This window comes from Podarcis liolepis (genome assembly GCF_965112155.1).
Source record: "Podarcis liolepis genome assembly, chromosome: 7".
Taxonomy (NCBI): Eukaryota; Metazoa; Chordata; class Lepidosauria; order Squamata; family Lacertidae; genus Podarcis; species Podarcis liolepis.
The window spans coordinates 41,093,590-41,112,724 of record NC_139561.1 but is presented as its reverse complement, the minus strand read 5'-3'; the positions used below and the strand labels follow the sequence as shown (position 1 = coordinate 41,112,724).

The 19,135-nt window shown below is 43.9% G+C and overlaps 1 protein-coding gene across 2 annotated transcripts in view; it reads right to left on the bottom strand.

Annotated features, from left to right (window-relative positions):
- Positions 1–1,153: 1,153 nt before the first annotated feature.
- Positions 1,154–19,135, bottom strand: part of CRISPLD2 (cysteine rich secretory protein LCCL domain containing 2) — a 49,672-nt gene continuing 31,690 nt past the window's right edge. For both annotated transcript variants that reach the window (XM_083513723.1, XM_083513724.1), the window contains 6 exons: positions 16,600–16,730; positions 15,302–15,345; positions 12,914–12,986; positions 11,821–11,896; positions 6,570–6,703; positions 1,154–3,813 (listed from right to left, as the gene is read on the bottom strand). In XM_083513723.1, coding sequence (XP_083369849.1) covers positions 3,759–3,813; positions 6,570–6,703; positions 11,821–11,896; positions 12,914–12,986; positions 15,302–15,345; positions 16,600–16,730 — 513 coding nt within the window. In that variant the 3' untranslated portion in view covers positions 1,154–3,758. The remainder of the gene's footprint in view (positions 3,814–6,569; positions 6,704–11,820; positions 11,897–12,913; positions 12,987–15,301; positions 15,346–16,599; positions 16,731–19,135) is intronic.

Below are 19,135 nucleotides of genomic sequence, written 5' to 3'. Positions count from 1 at the left end.
AGGGGTGCAAAGCGAAAGCTTTGCCAGCAATTCTGCCATAGCTGAATGCTACATTCTGCAAAAAAAGACCACAGAAAAACCCTTCATTTATTTACTGAAATCACATATTTTATTTTTTTAAATGTTGGCAAGCTTGCCACTTGATATAAACAAGGCAATCTATAAATCTGTTAAACTGGGAGATCCGGATATAATAAGGAGTTCGTGTTAGGACACTGCAGGTGGAAATAAACAGCCAGAGAACCTTTGCTAATCCAATGTTTTGAACTACAGTTCCAGTCAACCCCAGCCACCTGAACTAAGGTGATACATTTTTACTGGGATAGCTTTGATTCCTGTTGGACTACATGAAACTTTCAGGTGAATTGGGGCTCTTATGATCAAAACAAGTGAAAATTCATTCCTCGCTTGACCAGACAAAGCAAAGCTGGCTACAAGTGTAAAAGACAGTGTGGCTCAGTCTTATCAATGCTACAAAACAACTAGATACTTCAGGCTCCGTTAGTCCAAAACATCCTTGCTATGCTACATGTTTCTGTATCTCTAAGAGGAGATTGCCACAGCTCACTGCCTGCCTGAATGCATGTTGTGTGTTGATTTCCTAACTGCGAGGACACCCTCCCTGGAATTTGAATCACAAGTATATATGCCCTGTTGCCCCCCAAAAGTGAATAGATAAGAATACTGTATGTCATGAAGGAGAAACTATTTTTCAGCCTAATGGCTGGATTTCATTCTGGGTGAACTTGGGGGGGGGGGACACACATACCAGTGGTGGGTGGGGCCAGAGGCAAAATTGGGAGGAGCAACACATGGAAATGTTCCTTTTATACTGTAGGCTAGTTTCTACACACTCCCACTCCCCTCTGTACCCTGCATCCAGGCAAGCAAGGGTTGCCACTAGAATTGGAGGACATATTCCAGCATGACAAAAACTCTCAAGGAAGGCACAAAGCAGAGGCAGTGAAGAATGTGGTCTGGGGAAGAGTTCTGAGGGCAAGACTGAGGGGTCTGGAGAACTGAATTCATTCCCCAGGCCTGGGGGCTGACACCCCTGATATATAAAAGAAGATGAGTTAATTTTGTTCTGTGTGACAATTCTGAAAAGCCTCGAAACAAACCCAACAAGACAAGATACGAAACAAACAAGCTCTGTGCTAAATGGTCTCATTTAATTCTCAAGAGTTTTATTTCCACAAATGTCATAAACCAAAACAGCCGGAAAACAGTCTGTTTTGCTGTAGAGATACTTTGCTGTGGTGCTAGAGAATCAGTCTGAAATCCTAAACGCATCGAGAAGACCATGCAAAGCTAAAACAAAGTCATTTACAGTAAACTTTTTTTTTACAAAGGAAATAGTAAAAAATACATCATTTTTTCATAGAAAAAAGCAAATATACAAAAAAACCAACCCTGCAGGACCTTGCAGCCTACAGAGAAGAGATCTATTCAGATCACCCATCCAAAATAGGCAATCATGAACCCAGGAATGGAAAGGCTATTCTTTGTTGTAGTTGTTCTATATCTGAATGCACCCGCTGGTATCTTTTGGATAAAATAACAATGTCTGTGTGTTGCATCCTTTGTTCAAAAGACTTTTTGGAATATTAAATCAGTTCATGGGGCAGATATGGGGGTGGGATGTAATTCTGTTTATCCCTAATTAGCACCACAGCTGACAAGCATTCCTTGAAGTCCAGGATCCCAAAGCTCACCAAGGCACGGACTTATCTAATCATCTGCATCACTATTTTTTAAAAAAGCAAAGAAACAACTATTGCTTCCTGTAAAGATTCACTCTAAATAAATAGAAAGTAAATGTTCAGATTATAATCTTTGGCAGAATGTGATATGGCATGAGATGAGACACCAATATTCAGAGTGTCCTGCAATAAAATGTTGTGGCGTGGGACACTGTTCAAGATTTCTACTGCTCCATTCCATTTCCCCTCATCCATGTTTTCTGACCCACCCGCTCTTAGTCAGCATTCCATGGCAAATGAGCATGACCAGCTGTCATTGCCTCTTTTCTACTTTTTTTTAACCTAAAGATATGTTGAACCTATGCAGACTTTGGGGTTCCCTCCAGATCCACTGATACTTCTGTTATATATGGATGGTGTCATTTTGGTTACATAAGTGATCACATTAGTGCTCGGAATGAACTACTTCACTGAATTAATTCAGCTATCTCTGAACTACACCAGAAAGCAGTTCCTATAATTTCCAGGTGAACCAAATGTGAATTAATTTTTTTCCACATTGCACTGTGTGTGTGTGTTTTGTTGTTTTCTTCTATTTTATACCTCTCCAGAGCAGTTTTTAAAAATTCTCATGTCTAGAGAGATAGAGGAAAAGAATAGCACCTGGGACTGCACGAAGGAATTATGAATTATTATAAATATGTTAACTGAATCAGAATGGAATTTGTTCCTCTTTGCAGGGAATGAACTGGAACTGGAATGAATTCCTTTTTTAAGAAAAATTAAAAATTCAAGCTCTCTGTGATACTCAGAGCCTGGACATTAGAGGAACTGCTATGTCCAAATTCCTGGCAGACAGACAAAAGCAAACTCTTTGGATCCCAGCTGTGGATTGGGCTGGATTTTAAAAGGTTTTAATAGGGGGGTGAGAATGATAAATGATTAAAACCCAACCCTTGAAATAGCTGGGTGAATGTTACAACTCCATTCATCATGGAGACAGTTGGGATCTGCATGGGATCTAAATATATACTTACTGAATACAAGGAAACAAACCAGATGTATTAGTTCTCTAATATATATGTTGTGGTTAACCCCAACATACATAATATATATAATAAAAATAATAATAAAATAAAGCCCCACATCTGTACAAAAACAGGGGCAAAGCAAACGCTCTGTAAGTTTCTAACAAAATAAAGATCAACTTCTAGAGATCACTGCATAATTAAGATATGACCAGCTCTGCTGAATAAAATAAATTGTAGGTAATTGTAAATAAAACGATGCTGTCTAATGTATTACCATTCGAAATGTGCCTGGACAGGGGTTCTAGTTCCTTGATTTATTTTTAACACCCCTAACCTTCCTAACTTCCTGCAATTGTTTGGCCAGCAAACCCAGCTATTCCACATTTTTTCTCTTTGTTTGAGAGAAATTCCCGGTTTACGGAGATGGTGCTCTTTTGAAAGGCAGCTTTGTTTTTTCGACAGCTATGTGTGTCTTTTGCACTATCCACAGAACAGTCTACCACATGTTGTTTCAGCACTGCATTTAATGGACCTGTTGTTAACCCAAGGAAAGAATCCAAAGAGACTTGGATTCTCTCTGTGTGTGTCTGTCTCTTGCACTCCAACACACCCAATCACACACACCAACTATCACACACATAGCAAGGCCTCCATAGTTATTCAAGCTAACATTCACCCTTAAGCGGTAGGTTCATTCCATGAAGTGCAAAACTCTTGTCTTTGAGCAATATAAGCTGTGCACCAGAAAGTAAGGTGTTGAACACTCCGCTCTCAAAATCTGACCCTAAATGTTTGAAAGTAATATTAATAATAATAAAACACTGAGCTGACATCAATGGGATGTGGATAGTTAAGTCAGAATGTGATTCCGGCAGCAGTCTTTGTCGTCCCTGAAAGAGATTTGACCAAGAGGGCTTCGTCGTACTGCATGCCAGGACTGACCACCATCATGTGTGGGCTTCCCATCGTTTAGGAATAGCGCCTCCTCCTCCTCCCAACAGACGGGGTTCCGCTTCTTGGAAATTTATTGCTTCACAGCAAAGATTCGGAAGGCGTTTCCTTCTGTCTGTGTCTTTAAGCTGGAAACAAGAAATAAGACAAAGGGAAGGCATAAGCAGTTTTTCCATTACAGGAGTGGAGGGAAACCCCTACATCTTCTTTTGATTGTTTTAAATAGTTGGAAAATTGCATAAAGTGATAAACAGGTCTGACCCTGTCATATTTTCTTCATAGGAAGCCTCCTGGGGACCGTATCTCCAGTATCTGGTCTTCTGAACAGCTTCTAAGTAGGGATATTCTGGTCTCCAAGAAGCCATTTATCTTCCACACTTTTGTCCAGTCCTCTGCCCCCCCCATCTCACAGCCAATAGGAAATTCTTTATATGGATTCCCCCACCCTGAAAAGACAGGGGGGTCTCAGGTGACTCTCCAATGGCTACAAGAGAGGAGATAAGATTCAAAGTAAACCCAGCAGGCCCCATCTGAAAAGCTTGGCTCTTTGGGTTGGCAGTGGGGCATAGCAGTCAATGTTTCTTTGCTAATTCCTCTGTTCAAACTCATTTAAAGGCAATGGGGATTTTATTCAATGTTTGAAATCATGAAACCAATTTCAAAATTGAGATGGTGGCTGGCTGATGCAGACAAATTTGTTATTTACAGTGGACGCTCGGGTTGTGAACGTGATCCATGCGGGAGGCACGTTCGCAACCCTCAGCATTCGCAACCCGCAGCACCACGTCTGCACACGCATGGGTTGCAATTCGGCACTTCTGTGCATGTGCAAGCACCGAAACTCAGAAGTAACCAGTTCCGGTACTTCCGGATTTCGGCGCTTCCGGAACCCAAAAACGTACAACCTGAAGCGTCTGTAACCCGAGGTATGACTGTATAGGGTTGCTTGCTTTACTAGGTAGGCTACTTCCTCCCATCAACATCCCCAGTGGGGTTTTTTAATGATTTATATTGAAAATGACACTTGGCTCCAAACAGTAAAAACTTGGTTGGCTGACGAGGTCCCAGCCACACCATTCGTTTAAAACACTGTTATACCACTTTAATAATCATGGCTTCCCCCAAATTACCCTGGGAACTGTAGTTTGTTAAGGGTGCTGAGAGCTGCAAGGAAACCCCCTATTCCCTCCACAGAGACATCGTTCTTCTTCACCGTGCTCAGAGTATTCAAAAGTGGCCTTGCTGACTCTCCCTCCCTTTTCGCTTCCATCAAAGGGAGAAAAAAGCAACAATCTTGGAACCAGTCACAACCCTGAGAGTTTTGGCTTTTACAGAAGTCCCAGTGTGAGCTATCTTGGGATATTCCCAAAAGCCTTTTCCTCCTGAGGGAGCAACATAGTGAAGCTTACGCAGGACTGAGAAGAGCAGGGAGGGAGCTATCCAATATGTACTTTCCCAGAAACCCCCATGGGATCTAAGGCAAGAATGATGAGGCACCATGCCTGGCTGCTTGATGTCATCTGAGATCTAGGGACCTCACCACAAACTAACTCATAGAGGTGTGCTTAGCATCCTACAAGGTCAGTGTAAAAAAAAAAAATAGAAAAGCCAGTCAGTGTTTTACTGCCTTGTTATATGCTTTCTAGAAATAAAATTCTTCTAAAGGTGAGGAGGATGGGGTGAACAAGGATGGGGAACTTGTGGCTCTTCAGATAACATTGGACTACAACACCCATCATCCTTGACTATTGGCTGCACTGGCTTAGGCTGATGGGAGTAGAGTCCAACAACATAAGAACATACAAAGTCAGACCATTGATCCATCCAGCTGTCTGACTGGCAGCTGCTTTCAAGGATTTCGGGCAGGGTTCTCTCACAGTCATAGCTGAAGATGCTGTGGATTGAACCTGGGACCTTCTGCTTGCAAAGAAGATGCTCTCCCCAAACATCTGAGGATCACCAGGGACAGGCCATAGCTCAGTGGTAAAGGCCATGTTTTGCATGCAGAAGGTTCCAGGTTCAATCCCTGCTGTTTCCAGGTAAGTCTAGGAAAGAATCCCACTGGAAATCCTGGAGAACCACAGTCAGTATGACTAGATAATACTGAGCCAGACGCTCAGAGCATGAGGCAGCTTCCTATGATTCCCATCCATGCCAAAGGACCATCACTATTGTAAAAGGAAGTATTAGAACAAGGTGATGAATCCCTCTAAATTTCAGTAAATACTTGCTCTTACTAGTTCTCTTCTCAGACAAAGCAGAAACATGGAACATGTCTAAACACCACCTTTCTTTATCCCCCTTGATCACTCTCAAGAACAATACTGTGAATCAGTTCCTTACTGAATACTTTGTCGTACAGCCAATCACTGATTTATGGAATTTGTTGTCAGAAGATGTGGTGCTGTTCAGTACATCAGACGGGAGGAAAGGACAAACTCATAGAGGGAAAGTCTTGCCAGTGACTATCAGTCTGGATAGCTCAGATGGTAGCATGGTACTGACAATGCCAAGATGCTCTGTACGGAACAGCTGCATATTCCTGCAATGCATGGGGGTTGGACTAGATGGTCCTCAGGGTCCAACTCTATGATCTATCAGTCTATGATCTACTATATGGACTATATAGAGTCCACATGCTCATATGCTATCTCTCTCTCTTTCTCTAAGTAGCAATTGAGTGGAACAAATGTGAGAATTGCTATTGTTTCCTGTTTGCGGGTGTCCTGTAGGCACCTGACTGGCCACTGTAGGATGCTGGTTTAGATGGACCTGTGCTCTGATCCAGCAGGGCTTTTCTTCAGTTCTTAGGTTGAAGTACAAGGAAGACAACAGAAGAACCATTTCAGAAAGAGCCCAGTCAGAAGAGGGGTGACTGCCATACCTTGCAGATTGGATCCCATTCTTTGAAGAGCCACTGTAGGATTTCTTCTTCTCCACAGGCATCACGTCCACGTACCCACCAGCGTTGTCCCCAATGACCCCTGCATGCACAGCAGCTTTGCAGATACTGGAATTCTGAAAGGTCATAGAACAACCACAGTCACTTACAAAGGGGCCCAGAGGCATCGCATGGAACTCAACCCATGTTGCATACTAGCTGGGACATTATTCACACAAAGACAGTTCCAGGTTATCATTTTGTTATCGCTTGGCCTGTGCCAGGGCTGAGGGCACAGAGCATTCAACACCAGCTCCAGCGTTCAGCATCCTGGTCCAAAATTAATCCTCGATTCCCTCATCGTCAACCGTGACAGCAATGTCCACCCCAGCACCTTTCCAAAAGCAGCATTAATTTTTAAAAATAAAATACAGGCCCATGTATACCTTTATACCAGGTTATTTCCAGATCACATTAAATTTTACCAAAATGTCAAGCCTAACTTGAGAGAATCACAACAACCATTGATGGATCACTGCATCTTAAAAGCTATTTGGAAAAGAGGGACATAGCACGGAACACCGAAGCTGTAGGGGAAGCCAGTCTTTGGATTCAAGAGGATTTGTGGATAGGCAGCTACAGAGGAAGAAAGAGCTAAAGCGCGCACACACACACACACACACACACACACACACACACACGTTGGAGATCATGGTCTCCCCTCCTTCTCTCCCACCCAAGCCATAAAAGGCAGGTTCTCTTTCATCCCTTTTAACATTTATCACTGCCTCTGTGCTGGCAGCTCTGCCCATTCCGACTGCCAGCTTGATTTGGGGGCTTCTATATATGGTCAAGGAGAGCGGAGGAACACAGCTGAAGCAGATATGCTTTGAATTTGCCTGAGTATGCAGCTACAAAGCATCTAAAACCGGTACATTAAAAAAAAATATCACCCTGTCCCCAAGGAAGTCAGACAGGCCATTAATCTGCAGCTATGCACTACGGAAGCCTCCCTTTCCAATAGTTCTTTCCAAAGCCTTCATTTCCGGGCTGTTCTGCCTTCCGAAATTCACCTCCCGTGCGGTCAAGGCACACCCCTGCCACCCCCTTACCCCCTGGTGTTGCCTTTCGCTTGCTCCCAGCAAGAGTTTCTTATCTTCACTACCAAGTTGCAAAACTGTTTAAAGAGGGTAAGCCCCAGCACAGGAAGGAATTTCCTCCCTTCCTTAAAAAACAGCAATTAGAACGATGGCCAAGCAGCCTCAGTCTCTCTATCCCTATCCTGGAATGCATCCACACCATGCATTTGATAATTTTCAAATCCAACTTCTTTACTTATAAATTGATGGAGAACCGGGGGGGGGGGGGAATGAGAATTTTTTGGCACATTGCTGTGGGAGGAACAAAAACCCATATCAGCAAAATCACTTAACCAACAGAAATGCAGGCAAGAGAGAAAAGAAATCCTGATAACACTTGACTGAGCTTACTGAACAAAAGCTGCATATAGGTTCACCAGAAAGGAACAGAGAGATTTTGACTTTCTTTGTTCCAGCCTTGTACATAGCAGGGAGACATACAATCAAGCATACAGCCTGTTAATTCCAAGTTTGCATGCAATTTTTATGCAAATATGTCTCTTTTTTAATCTTATTTGGGAGGGGTTGCATTTTCTCTTTGTTGGCAATACAAACGACACACCCCCCCAACTGCTGTCCTCTGTGTTGCATTTTACTATTATTTAAAGTCACTATCAAATTTATGAGTGAATAATAGAATATAAATCTGCTCCTGTCCCCATGCTCCCCCCCAAAGTTATTAATTTCAGCAACCTGCTTGTTCAGTGGAGTGGGGAGCCTTGGTGTTGTCACTATTGCCAAACAACCGGGAACCAGAAACCCTTGCTGCAAATCAGATCCCACTCTACATTCTGCCGCCCCTTGGCTGTTGTAAGCTGATATTTCAATATGTTTTTCTTTTCTTTTTCTTCCCCTTGGTCTGTTTTAGAAACAGCTGAGCACCATCCCTTGCTCTCTGCAGGGTGGCAGAACGGCATTCTAACTCGGGAAACCACTTTTATGCAGGGTTTTGATGGGCCATCTGGCTTTGATGATAAGCTTTCACTACTTTTGACTGTTTGCTTCCTCAGTTCATCCAAGCCTGGAGTGCGCCTCCGGCACATTTGTGGTCTCATTATTTTGCCACTGATTACAAGCACTCTGGCTCCTTGAGCTCTCAAGAGCGTTTCCAGAGCTACCATGACCTCTTTCCCTGCAAACATACCTTTCCCAAGGCTTCAGTCCTGAGCCAGCTAAAATAGTATGCTGGTTTCTATGGGAAAAAAGTGAGCTTGCCTTTCTTTTTCTTTTTTTCATTCAAGTCACACAGGCCAGAATTAAGTGTTCTTTATCCCCATGGAGGAAAGCACACCGAGCAGGTCTCAGGCGGAGGGGGAACCAAAAAAAGCTCCAGGCTTTATGGGGCTGCAGAGGGGAAAGATGCCTCGAGTCCAAGGTCCTCCGCAAAGACTGGTTCCTACTTCCCTATAGCCCTGTGCCGTGATCAGAGTTCATTTTGGATACACATGTACTCAAGCAAATGAGCTAAATCAGGGGACGGAAAGCTTTACCGGCCATGGGCCGGATCACTCCCAAGGAGATCGCCGGTGGGCCGGACTGGCGCAGCGCGATGCCAGAAATCACGTCTGCGCATGTCCACGGCACCAGAAATTGCTTCTGTGCATGCCCAGATGCTGAAAATCATGTCTGTGCAGAAGCGATTGTCAGCGTCTGCACATGCACAGAAGCAATTTCTGGTATCTGCACGTGCACAGATGCAATTTCTGGTGCCACTTGGTGAGTCCCTGCGCTTTAGCGCAGTGTGCGGGGGACTTGCCAAGCGGGCATCTCAGTTTGCGGGCAGCTCATGGGCTGGTAAAATGGTCTTCGTGGGACGCATCTAGCCCATAGGCTGCACATTGATGACCCCTGAGCTAAATGATGTGTAAAGGGCAAAATTTAAAGCCCAATATGGAAATCTGCTTGGTCTCCATTTTGCAAAAAGTCACCTGCCATATAAAGAACAGGGACCAGTTCACACAGGGTCTCTGCACTTGATCACTTCATGCTTCCAAGCAGAAGTAATATAGTGTAGTCAATGTGATACCCTCCAGGTGTTGCTGGACTATGAATCCCATCACCTTTGACCCAAGGCTGTGCTGGCTGGGGCTGTTGTCCAAAAACAGTGGAAGAGTGCCAAGTTAACTACTCATGTGGTTGCTCATACCCTCCAACATTTTCATCCCCCATAATCACTGGAGCTTCAGCACTTTGGCCTGTCCTTGCTGACTCGCACCAGAGTAAGCATCTTTTGCTCCGGTAGTCTGACACGAGGACTCACACCAGAGTACTGGACCAAAAGCTGGGACATTCCAGGATGCAAACAGAAGTTGGGGTTGGTTTCTGTGATTTGGGGATGTCCCGCTTAAAATGGGACAGTTAGGGGGTATGTCAACAGTGATGAATTTCCAATAGTTATTGAAAACCAGTCTTCTTGCCGAGGCATTCCCTGGCCTTTGATACTTGTGTTAACAATTCTTGGTTCTGTATGTGTAGATTCTGTCCTATTTTTCTAGTTATTGTAAACCACTTTTAGTTTATTAATGAAAGGCTGTCTAAAAAAGAATTCAAGTGAATTAGTACTATTATTCATTCATTCTTTATGAGAGAGAGAGAGAGAGAGAGAGAGAGAGAGAGAGAGAGAGAGAGATAGATAGATCAACTCAACCACTTGAGTGCCAATCTTTATGTGTTGGAAGTGCAATGGAAATCCCAGGGCCAACCCTCCCATTAGGCAGAATGAGGCCATGACCAAACTATGTGCAATCATCAGTTCATCCTGTAGGCATCAAGCGATAACTATGCACACTGGCACATATTTCTTTAGCACAAACCTTCCCTGACCAGCCTTCCATCCCCTCCTTCTACCATATATCCAATTAAGTCCACTACTCATAACTGCGAAAGCCAAGGCAGTTGAGCAATCATATTTGGGTGGGAAGCCATGCTTCCATTCAACCCATTGCTGAAGATCTGACAGAAGAGTGCTAACTTAGGATCTAAAGAGGAGTTTAAAAGAAACCAGTTCATACAAAGAAATAGATCTTATGCTAAGGCCACACAGTGTCCAAAATGAGCTTTATCCCTTGCAGGGAAACAACTGTAAGTTTTTGTTTGGGTTTTTCTCCTTTTTTAAAATGCAATTCAAGAAGCTCTACAGTAGGAACAAAATCATCAAATAATTTGGACCATTCTAGCTGTGCAGTAGTAACTTTATTCCACTGCCAACCCACACGTTGATTAAACACTGTCAGGCTCTGTTGCCAGCCAACAGTTTTGGAGAGCAAAGATTTGGTCTCCAAACAAGATGGATGTTGTTCTTGAACACATCCCTAATTCAACAGGGAATAAATGTTTTTGGCTCCTTCTGCTGAGCCCTAAGAACTCCTGGTGTGTTAAGCCTCTGTGCTATAGACATGCAGAGGATGTTCACCTTCTGCTATAGAGTATCTCATGGTTTTTCTATCTGCTCAAGGAATCATAAGAATTACAGGCCTGCTCTGTAATGTCCCTATGCCAACCTTCACCAAATGAATGGCCTCTGGGTGCTTTGAACTACAACTCCTCTCAGGCCCAGTCAGCATGGGCCTGCTCAATGATGTTCCAGCTCAATGCTGTTAGCATACAGAGGATGCCACTCTTCTAACATTGACTATATCATGATTTTTGTTCACTTACTCAAGAAATACTGGGAACCGTAGGCTTCCCAAAGAGAATTCTCTTCTGGCAATCCTCTGGCTGCCAGTGAACTACAAATTCTGTCACTTGCCTCCACCTTACATTTATCACATGGAAAGCAGGTTTGCAGCCACATCTTAGCTCAACATGTTAAAACACCCTTATGTATTATTTATTTATTGGTAAACCACTTTGAGATTGTTTGGGAAATAAATGGAAGGAATAAACCTCATCCAGCTTTATCTGCCTCTCTTCAGGAAAGCCTTCAGATTTCTCAATGGCACAGCCTGGCTTGCACTCTGGATGTGATATTCAGCCCTCGTAAGAGGGGTTAACTTGCACGATCGGTGGAAGGCGCCCTGTCATTCATAAAACTACAGAAGCCGAAAATGCCACAACAGCTCCACTGTGTATGTACAGCTCATTTTGCCAAGCAGGATGAAAAGAAGGTTACTTACATCTGCGTAAATGTTGGTGCCATACACCGGTGCCCAGTAGGATGGCTCATCTTTGCAGTAAGCTGGGCAGTAAGACCTGAAAGGCAATGCATTGAAATGAGCATCTAGCACCATAGATAGCCAATGAGTTTTTGGACTCCACCTAGGAGGTTTTTGGACTCCACCTCCTGTGAGCCACAGACAGCCTGGCCAATGGTCAGGGATGATGAGAGTTGTGGCCCAGCAATATCTGGAGGGCACTGTACGAGAATAGCTCTTTCCCTACAGAGCCACCTTCACTACCCTTTATGTTACAACAATGAGCTTTTAGGCAGGAAGCTCTGGATTCTGTCTCCCACCACCCTACAAAGTTTGCCTGGCACATGCATATATATATATATATATATATATATATATATATATATATATATACACAGCCTTGCTGGATCAAACCAAGAGTCATCGTCAGCTGGTGAAGGAATTCGCTCCTGGGAGTCACCAGCTACTGTTTTAGCAGTTACTGGGCCAGATGCGGAAGAGAAATCCTTACCACTGACTGGTGAGAAGCAACAGAGAGGCAGGATTGGCTCAGCCAGCACCTTCCAAGCTCTGTGGCTACTGACCGGCTAGCAGCTTCAGAAGATATTACCACATTGGGAGCTGCTAGTCGATCAGGAACTGAATGAAAAGCCCCTGCTACTCACTTACCTCCCAGTGAGGGAGCTGTTTCTCCTCTCTGTGGTGCTGACTGTCCCCACCAGAGAACCATCCCACCAGCTATTGCTGTTTCCTGTAGATTTTCCCGGCCTTCTCTCTGCTTTCACCAGTCTTGCTTTTGACTTCCAGGTGTCTCTTGAATATTTTTTTAAGCCGACAGGCTTATACCATTGTTTAAAATATCCTATGAGTGGCTGTTCATTTTTATGATTGCATCATAGTGCTTTTAATGTTTCTGCGTTGCTGAACATCACCCTGATGTTTTGCAAGAGTGCGGCATATAAATACTTTATATGAGTAAAATAAACAAATGAATTTCCCTTTCATTGCAATGGGGACTCATGCAGGGGGAGGTCCTGGGCCACTCATACCCACCAAGTATAACTCCAGCATTTACCTTGGGCAATGAGTGGCTGGCTTCTTGAACTGGCAAAGCTCCGCTACTGTGGTGTAACAATCCAGAGTCTGCACTGTGGAAATGAACACAGGGTCAAGTTGTGAGGTCCATGGGATGGAAGGAAGCACTTGAGACAGACTCCCCATGCACACACCACCCATTGCATATTAAGAGGACCAGTTCCAGGGGTGAGAAGTCCTTGGGCAAAGGGTCCTCTGGTGCTGCTGCAGCAGGATCAAGCAGAGAGAGGAAATATGCATCCTGAGTAGGAGCTCCTGAGTGGCTCAGTCATCCCCTTGAAAGCCTTGCAATTGCTGACTGGAAAGCAGCCTCCGTTGATGTCAGGAACTGCTAGCCCAGGCATAGGCAAACTCCAGCTCTCCAGATGTTTGGGACTACAATTCCCATCATCCCTGACCACTGGTCCTGTTAGCTAGGGATGATGGGAATTGTAGTCCCAAACATCTGGGAGGCTGGAGTTTGCCTATGCCTGTGCTAACCAGTTGGTGATAAATGAAACACCCCATGCCGTCCCTGGATCACTAGTAAGGGAGGACCATTAAGCATCCTCTGGTGGACTCCTTCTGTCAGCTAACCTGTCTTGGCTGCTGTGAACCAGCTGGGTCCAGTCACCCTTTACATTTCCCTTGGTGATTCCAGAGTGACGCAAACTCCAAGGGCATGGTAGGAAATTTAAAAGGGAGTCTAAATCCAGATATCTGAAACTGTTGAGGATCAGAAGCAAATAAAAATTCAGGGGCCATCCAGGGAGGACAGCTGGTGCTTTAACGGGTGTAAGGGTCCTGGAAGCAGCTGGAAGGCAGAGTGCCGAAAGATGCCAGCCCTGCACATCCAAGTCCCTTCTCTTCAAACAGTTTTACACAAAGGAGACATTTTTGAGAGTCTTTATCTTCGAGATCGGCTAAACTGCAAAAAGATTCCTTCATTTAAAAGGAGGGAAGGAATCCAAGGTTTTTTTCTTTTTTTTAAGTGGCCTCATTCTTCCATGTAAGTGTCCTGTCCGGTCTGCACTCTGTTCCTGGCAGATTATAAGTCGCATCCTAACTTTAAAAGGCTTTTGATGGCATTGCTTTTGAAAGTCCCTCTCCCCCCCCCCTTTCCGTTTCTAACTTTCTAATGCCTTTGTTCAGGCGAACAGGGGTCTGGCACACACACACAAAAAGCTGTGTTTAGCCTGGATCAGAACTGTAACTGGATGGAAAATGGGTCTGTTTCAGGACAACGCCAGAGTTAGCTTTTTTGAGTGTTTGTGTGTGTTCTTTTTTTCTTGGAGCTTTCATGCTTTGCTCTTGTCATAATTATGAATATTGTTTTTACAGGCACATGAAAGAGACACACATCTTGATGGCTGGGGTGGCGGGGGAAGCCAAGAGGAAGAGATTGTTTCAGTTCAAAGTAAATTGCAGGACACATTTTGGACCAACCTAATCAAAACCGAGATTTTGAAAGCAGCTCCTTTGCTGTTTCTTGTCACAGATTGACAATGCAACTAGCAATGTTCGTTAGTATTATTATTTTCATTATTATTTCACCTAGACAACAATTTTTACTTATAATGTTCTTCACCATGTTTTCTGTAATTCTTTGCAACACCTCTGCAAAGTAGGTCACTCCTAATCTCATTTTAGAGATGAGTAACAGCCATATGCCATCAGAAAATCATTATAATGGAAGAGATTGTGGCTACTTTCACAGCATTCATTTAAAGGACTATGATAATACAGCCATGGCTTCCCCCAAAGAACTCTGGGAGCTGTAGTTTGCGAAGGGTGCTGCGAGTTAATAGAAACACTGTGCTGCAATTCACAGAGGGGTTTAACTAGGGTTGCCATACGTCTGGAATTTCCCAGACATAGCCAGAATATGGCAATAGGAAACAGTGCCTGGGCTCAACAGCCTTTGTGTCTAGATTTCCTCTTTTAGAAATATGGCAACCCCCAAGTTTAACAGTAATTTCCTCTTCACAGAGAACTCTGGGGACTACAACTCTGTGAGGGAATTATCAGCCACCAAGTGGCATTCTTGAGTGGAGCTTTGAAATGGGTTCAGCAACACCTGACAATAAGTTGATTGTTGGATCAAGAGAAGCTGTCTTTCGAGTGCTGTTTTACAGAGTGGCTTTGCCAAGCCCTCTGCAAGATCCCCTGTTCTGACCCCACAAGTCCACGTGTCAAACCTGGCCCACAAGAGGTGGGGGAGAGAGCAGCCTGACCTGTCTGCCAGATCCCATCCCCCACATCCTTGATGTAAACCAAAGACCAGTTCTAGTATAATGTACAGTTCTAGGAAGCTTTTCCATGCCTAACAAACCCCTGAATGGCATGGTATCTTACCAACTATTATAGGCTCCCTATAAAGAAGACTTACCTGTGACTTTCGAAACAATGAAGGAATTAGAAGGTTTGAATTTGCTGTGAAATGCAAAAGACAGAAAACAAAAAGTATTAACTGGCTGTTTCTAACTAAAAGATATGCACTGAATAAATCAAATCTCCATGCACTGTTACAGGAGGACCAGCATCTGTTAGATATCGGAAGTAGGCAGGATAAAAGAGTAAGCATGCATAAATTCCAGATTTTGTAACTGTTAAACAAGCCCCTGCTGCGGGGCGTATCACAAGTTGACCTGCAGCCACTAGCAGGAGTGTGTGTTTGTCTATTTAATGCCATGAAAATACTCACCAGCATTTATTTATTTTTCTGAATTACCGTATACCGCAGTTAAAGGCAGAAGAGTAAACAGGCCATTTTTCTGTGATCATTTGGCCATCCCTAAAGGAGTCTGAAGTTTGAAGCTTCAGGTTTCTCAGATTAATAATAGTATGTCAGGAACTCCATTTCATAGGTGGAGAAGGGACCAATCAGAAGATAATGGAAGTCACACACATAGCCATGACTCAGCATTTCCTTAAAGCGAAACACTGCTGAAGCTGGAGTTAGACTTTCACTTCTGCAGATCCTGATTTATTCCCTCTCTCTTAATACTAGAACTCAAAATCTTCCTGTGAAACTGAATGACAGGACATTCTGGATGGGCAGATGAAAGTACAGTGGTACCTCAGGTTACAGACTCTGCTAACCCAGAAATAGTACCTCGGGTTAAGAACTTTGCTTCAGGACAAGAACAGAAATCGCGTGGCGGCAATGGGAGGTCATATTAGCTAAAGTGGTACCTCAGGCTAAGAACAGTTTCAGGTTAAGAACGGACCTCCAGAACGAATTAAGTTCTTAACCCGAGGTACCACTGTAGTTTTTTGCAGAAAACACAATGGAATTCACCCCCATTTAAAGGGGAGATAAACAAATTCACAGAAGATAAGGCTATGAGTGATTAGAACTAAGCAGAACCTCAACATTCAGTGGCAATATACCTCCAAATATTGGCCCATGGGCAACAGAATAAAGGGAAGGCTTCTTCTTTCAAGCCCTACCTGCAGGCTTCCCAAAGTCATCTGGCTGGCCATTGTAAGTAAACACTATCCTAGGCTAGATCTGGCTAGATCAATCTTGTGATGTCCATATGCCCTTGACTACAGAGCCTTCCAGGCAGCTCAGTAAATGTAGAAACCAACTGGTGACTGCAGCAGGCCCAAGTTAAAATGTGATCCCACCAAAACCATCACCCATAATACTTACTGCTCAGATTTCCCCCCGTAGTAAATTACCTTGATGATTGGATGCCATTTCTTGAAGACTTCACAAAGAAATCTGCTCTGCCTTTCCTGGTGATGTCTACCAGGCCTCCTCTGTTATCCAGCACCCCAGAATGGATGGCAGCCCGACATATACTGGATGACTGCAAGGAACATTATTTTTACAGAAGACAGTTGATAGAGTTTATCTGTAAGACTCTTCCTAGCTGATGAATAGCTTGCACTTTTGGTAGCAGTCTGTCATTAATCCAGAGCAGGGGTCATCAATGTGGTGCCCCTGGGTGCCACAGTGCCCTCCAGTACCCCCCTATGGCACCTGGAAAAGGCCTCAATAAATATTCTCCCCCCAAAAAATCTGTAATGTATGGGAGACTGTTTGCTCTTCCTGCTCAGTTTCTGTTTGTTCTGGCTCAGCTTCTCCTACATTGAATACATCCCCTTAAACATGCCCACATGCCATCAGATGTCAGAACACCCTCCCTCCCTTTAGTTCTGAACAGAGGAGAGGCTGAAAGAGTTTCTCTCTATGAGTGAGTGTAGTGGTGATTAATGAAGATGCTTTTTTCCAATGATTGCATCAATTTGTGGCCCTCTTTTTCTGCTCTTTTAGATCTGAAAGCCATTTTGTGTTGTGTCATGTCCCTATGGCAGCAATCTTGTAACTGATGCCCACAGGGCTGTCTCAAAATCCTGAATTGATCTAGTGGCACTTGCCATTCATAGCCTACAAGCCACAATTAATATGGAGCATAGCTGACAACATTGATTTACAAAATACTAACACACACACACACTGTTGAATGGTTTCTTTAAATGTAAAGGTTCATCATTGTTCCACTCCATGTGTATGTCTTTAAGGGGCCGGAGCAAGGGCCAGAGCAAGATAACGAGACCCAGCTTTACAGCTGTGAAACATAGCAGGTGCTGCTGAGTTGTATTTGATTAAGGTGTGTCAGCATTTGGGTAGAGTATATAAGGAGCAGCATCTAGCTCTCCCATTACCCTGGGGGATGGGTCGGTGGTTGGGTCATGTTTGTTGATGTATTTAGTGTTAATGGAGTTTTTGTTTTTCTTATTAAAACCTTCTTTAAGTTATTTTTGAGTCCTTTCTTTTTAATGCATGATCTCCCCAGCAAGCTCTCTGCAGCGTCACTATACTGCAAAAAGCCAACATCTTTGGTTATGGGCCCAGCTGCTGAGTGGATGACTGCATATTTTTGGACTCTGAGAAAGGTTTGGAAACTCCTTCTCCTGTTAGCGTAGTTTTTGTGGGTCTGGAAGAGTTTCAGAATGGTTGACCGGGTTCCTGAAGCTGAGAAGGCTCTGGTCTTCCCACAGCTAACAGATGAGAACTATAGTTTATGGTCTTTTCGGGTGGAGGCGCTTTTGACCTCTAGAGAAGTATGGACCTATGTAACTGATGACCCTCCTGACCCTGTAACTAATGCTTGGTCGAAAGGAGATGCAAAAGCCAGGGCGATAATTAATTTGGCAGTCAGCGACCAGCAAGTAGTCTATATAAGAAATAAGAAAACTGCCAAGGAAATGTGGGACAGTCTTGCAGCAGTGCATGTTAGAAAAGAGTCAGCGTCTGCATTGACGTTTTTCAAGCAGTTGTACCAGACGAAGTTGCAACCTGGTGGTAATTTGGCAGCACACTTGAGACGTCTGGAGGCAATACGCGGCGAGTTAATTCGAAGGGACATGGAGATACCTGATATTCAGTATGTTTTTATCATCCTTTGTTCCCTTAATGAGGACTTTGATGGTACAGCTAGCCAGATATCTGCTGTTCCACCAGCACAATTAACTGTGGAAGGGGTAACGGCAAGATTAATGGGCGAGTTGGATAGAAGGGAGGCTTGTGCCATAAGCACTCCTGTTTCCAGAAAGAATGAGGAACGCCATATGCAAACCTGTGGTGATACAACTGCATTTAAAGCTGCAAAGCGTTGTTGGTTCTGCAATAAGCAAGGACATTTTGCAAGGGACTGCAGATCCAAAAGAAAGCAAAGTACTCCCAAGCCTGTTTCTGTTCGTCAATCACGGTCATCAGCCCAGCAGCCAGCATCGTATAGTAGAGACAGAAACGAGCCGCGAGCTTTTCACGCTCGGACTACAGATCGTAAAAGAATTAAAGGTGCCAAGTGGAAGTCTTTTGTTGTCGACTCAGGTGCATCTCAGCACGTCTGCAATGATCGAAGCTTGTTTATTTCTTTCGAAGAGGAAATTGGTAATGTACATTTAGCCAATTCACAAGTTTTGCAGTCGCTTGGCAGGGGTACCGTTAAACTTGACTCTTTAAACATTACAATAGCAAACTGCATTTACTGCCCATCAGTGGACAATTTATTGTCAGTAAGGTGCTTTGCCCGTCAAGGCATAACTGTGAGTTTCTTAAAGTCAATGTGTGAGTTTTTCGAGGGGAACAAACGTCTATTGTATGCCCGGGAATCTGATGGTTTATATAGACTGTATTTTCGCACCTACTCCCAATCGCATATAAATTGCAGAGCAGCACAGTCAAGCCAGGAGTTGAGGAATGTAA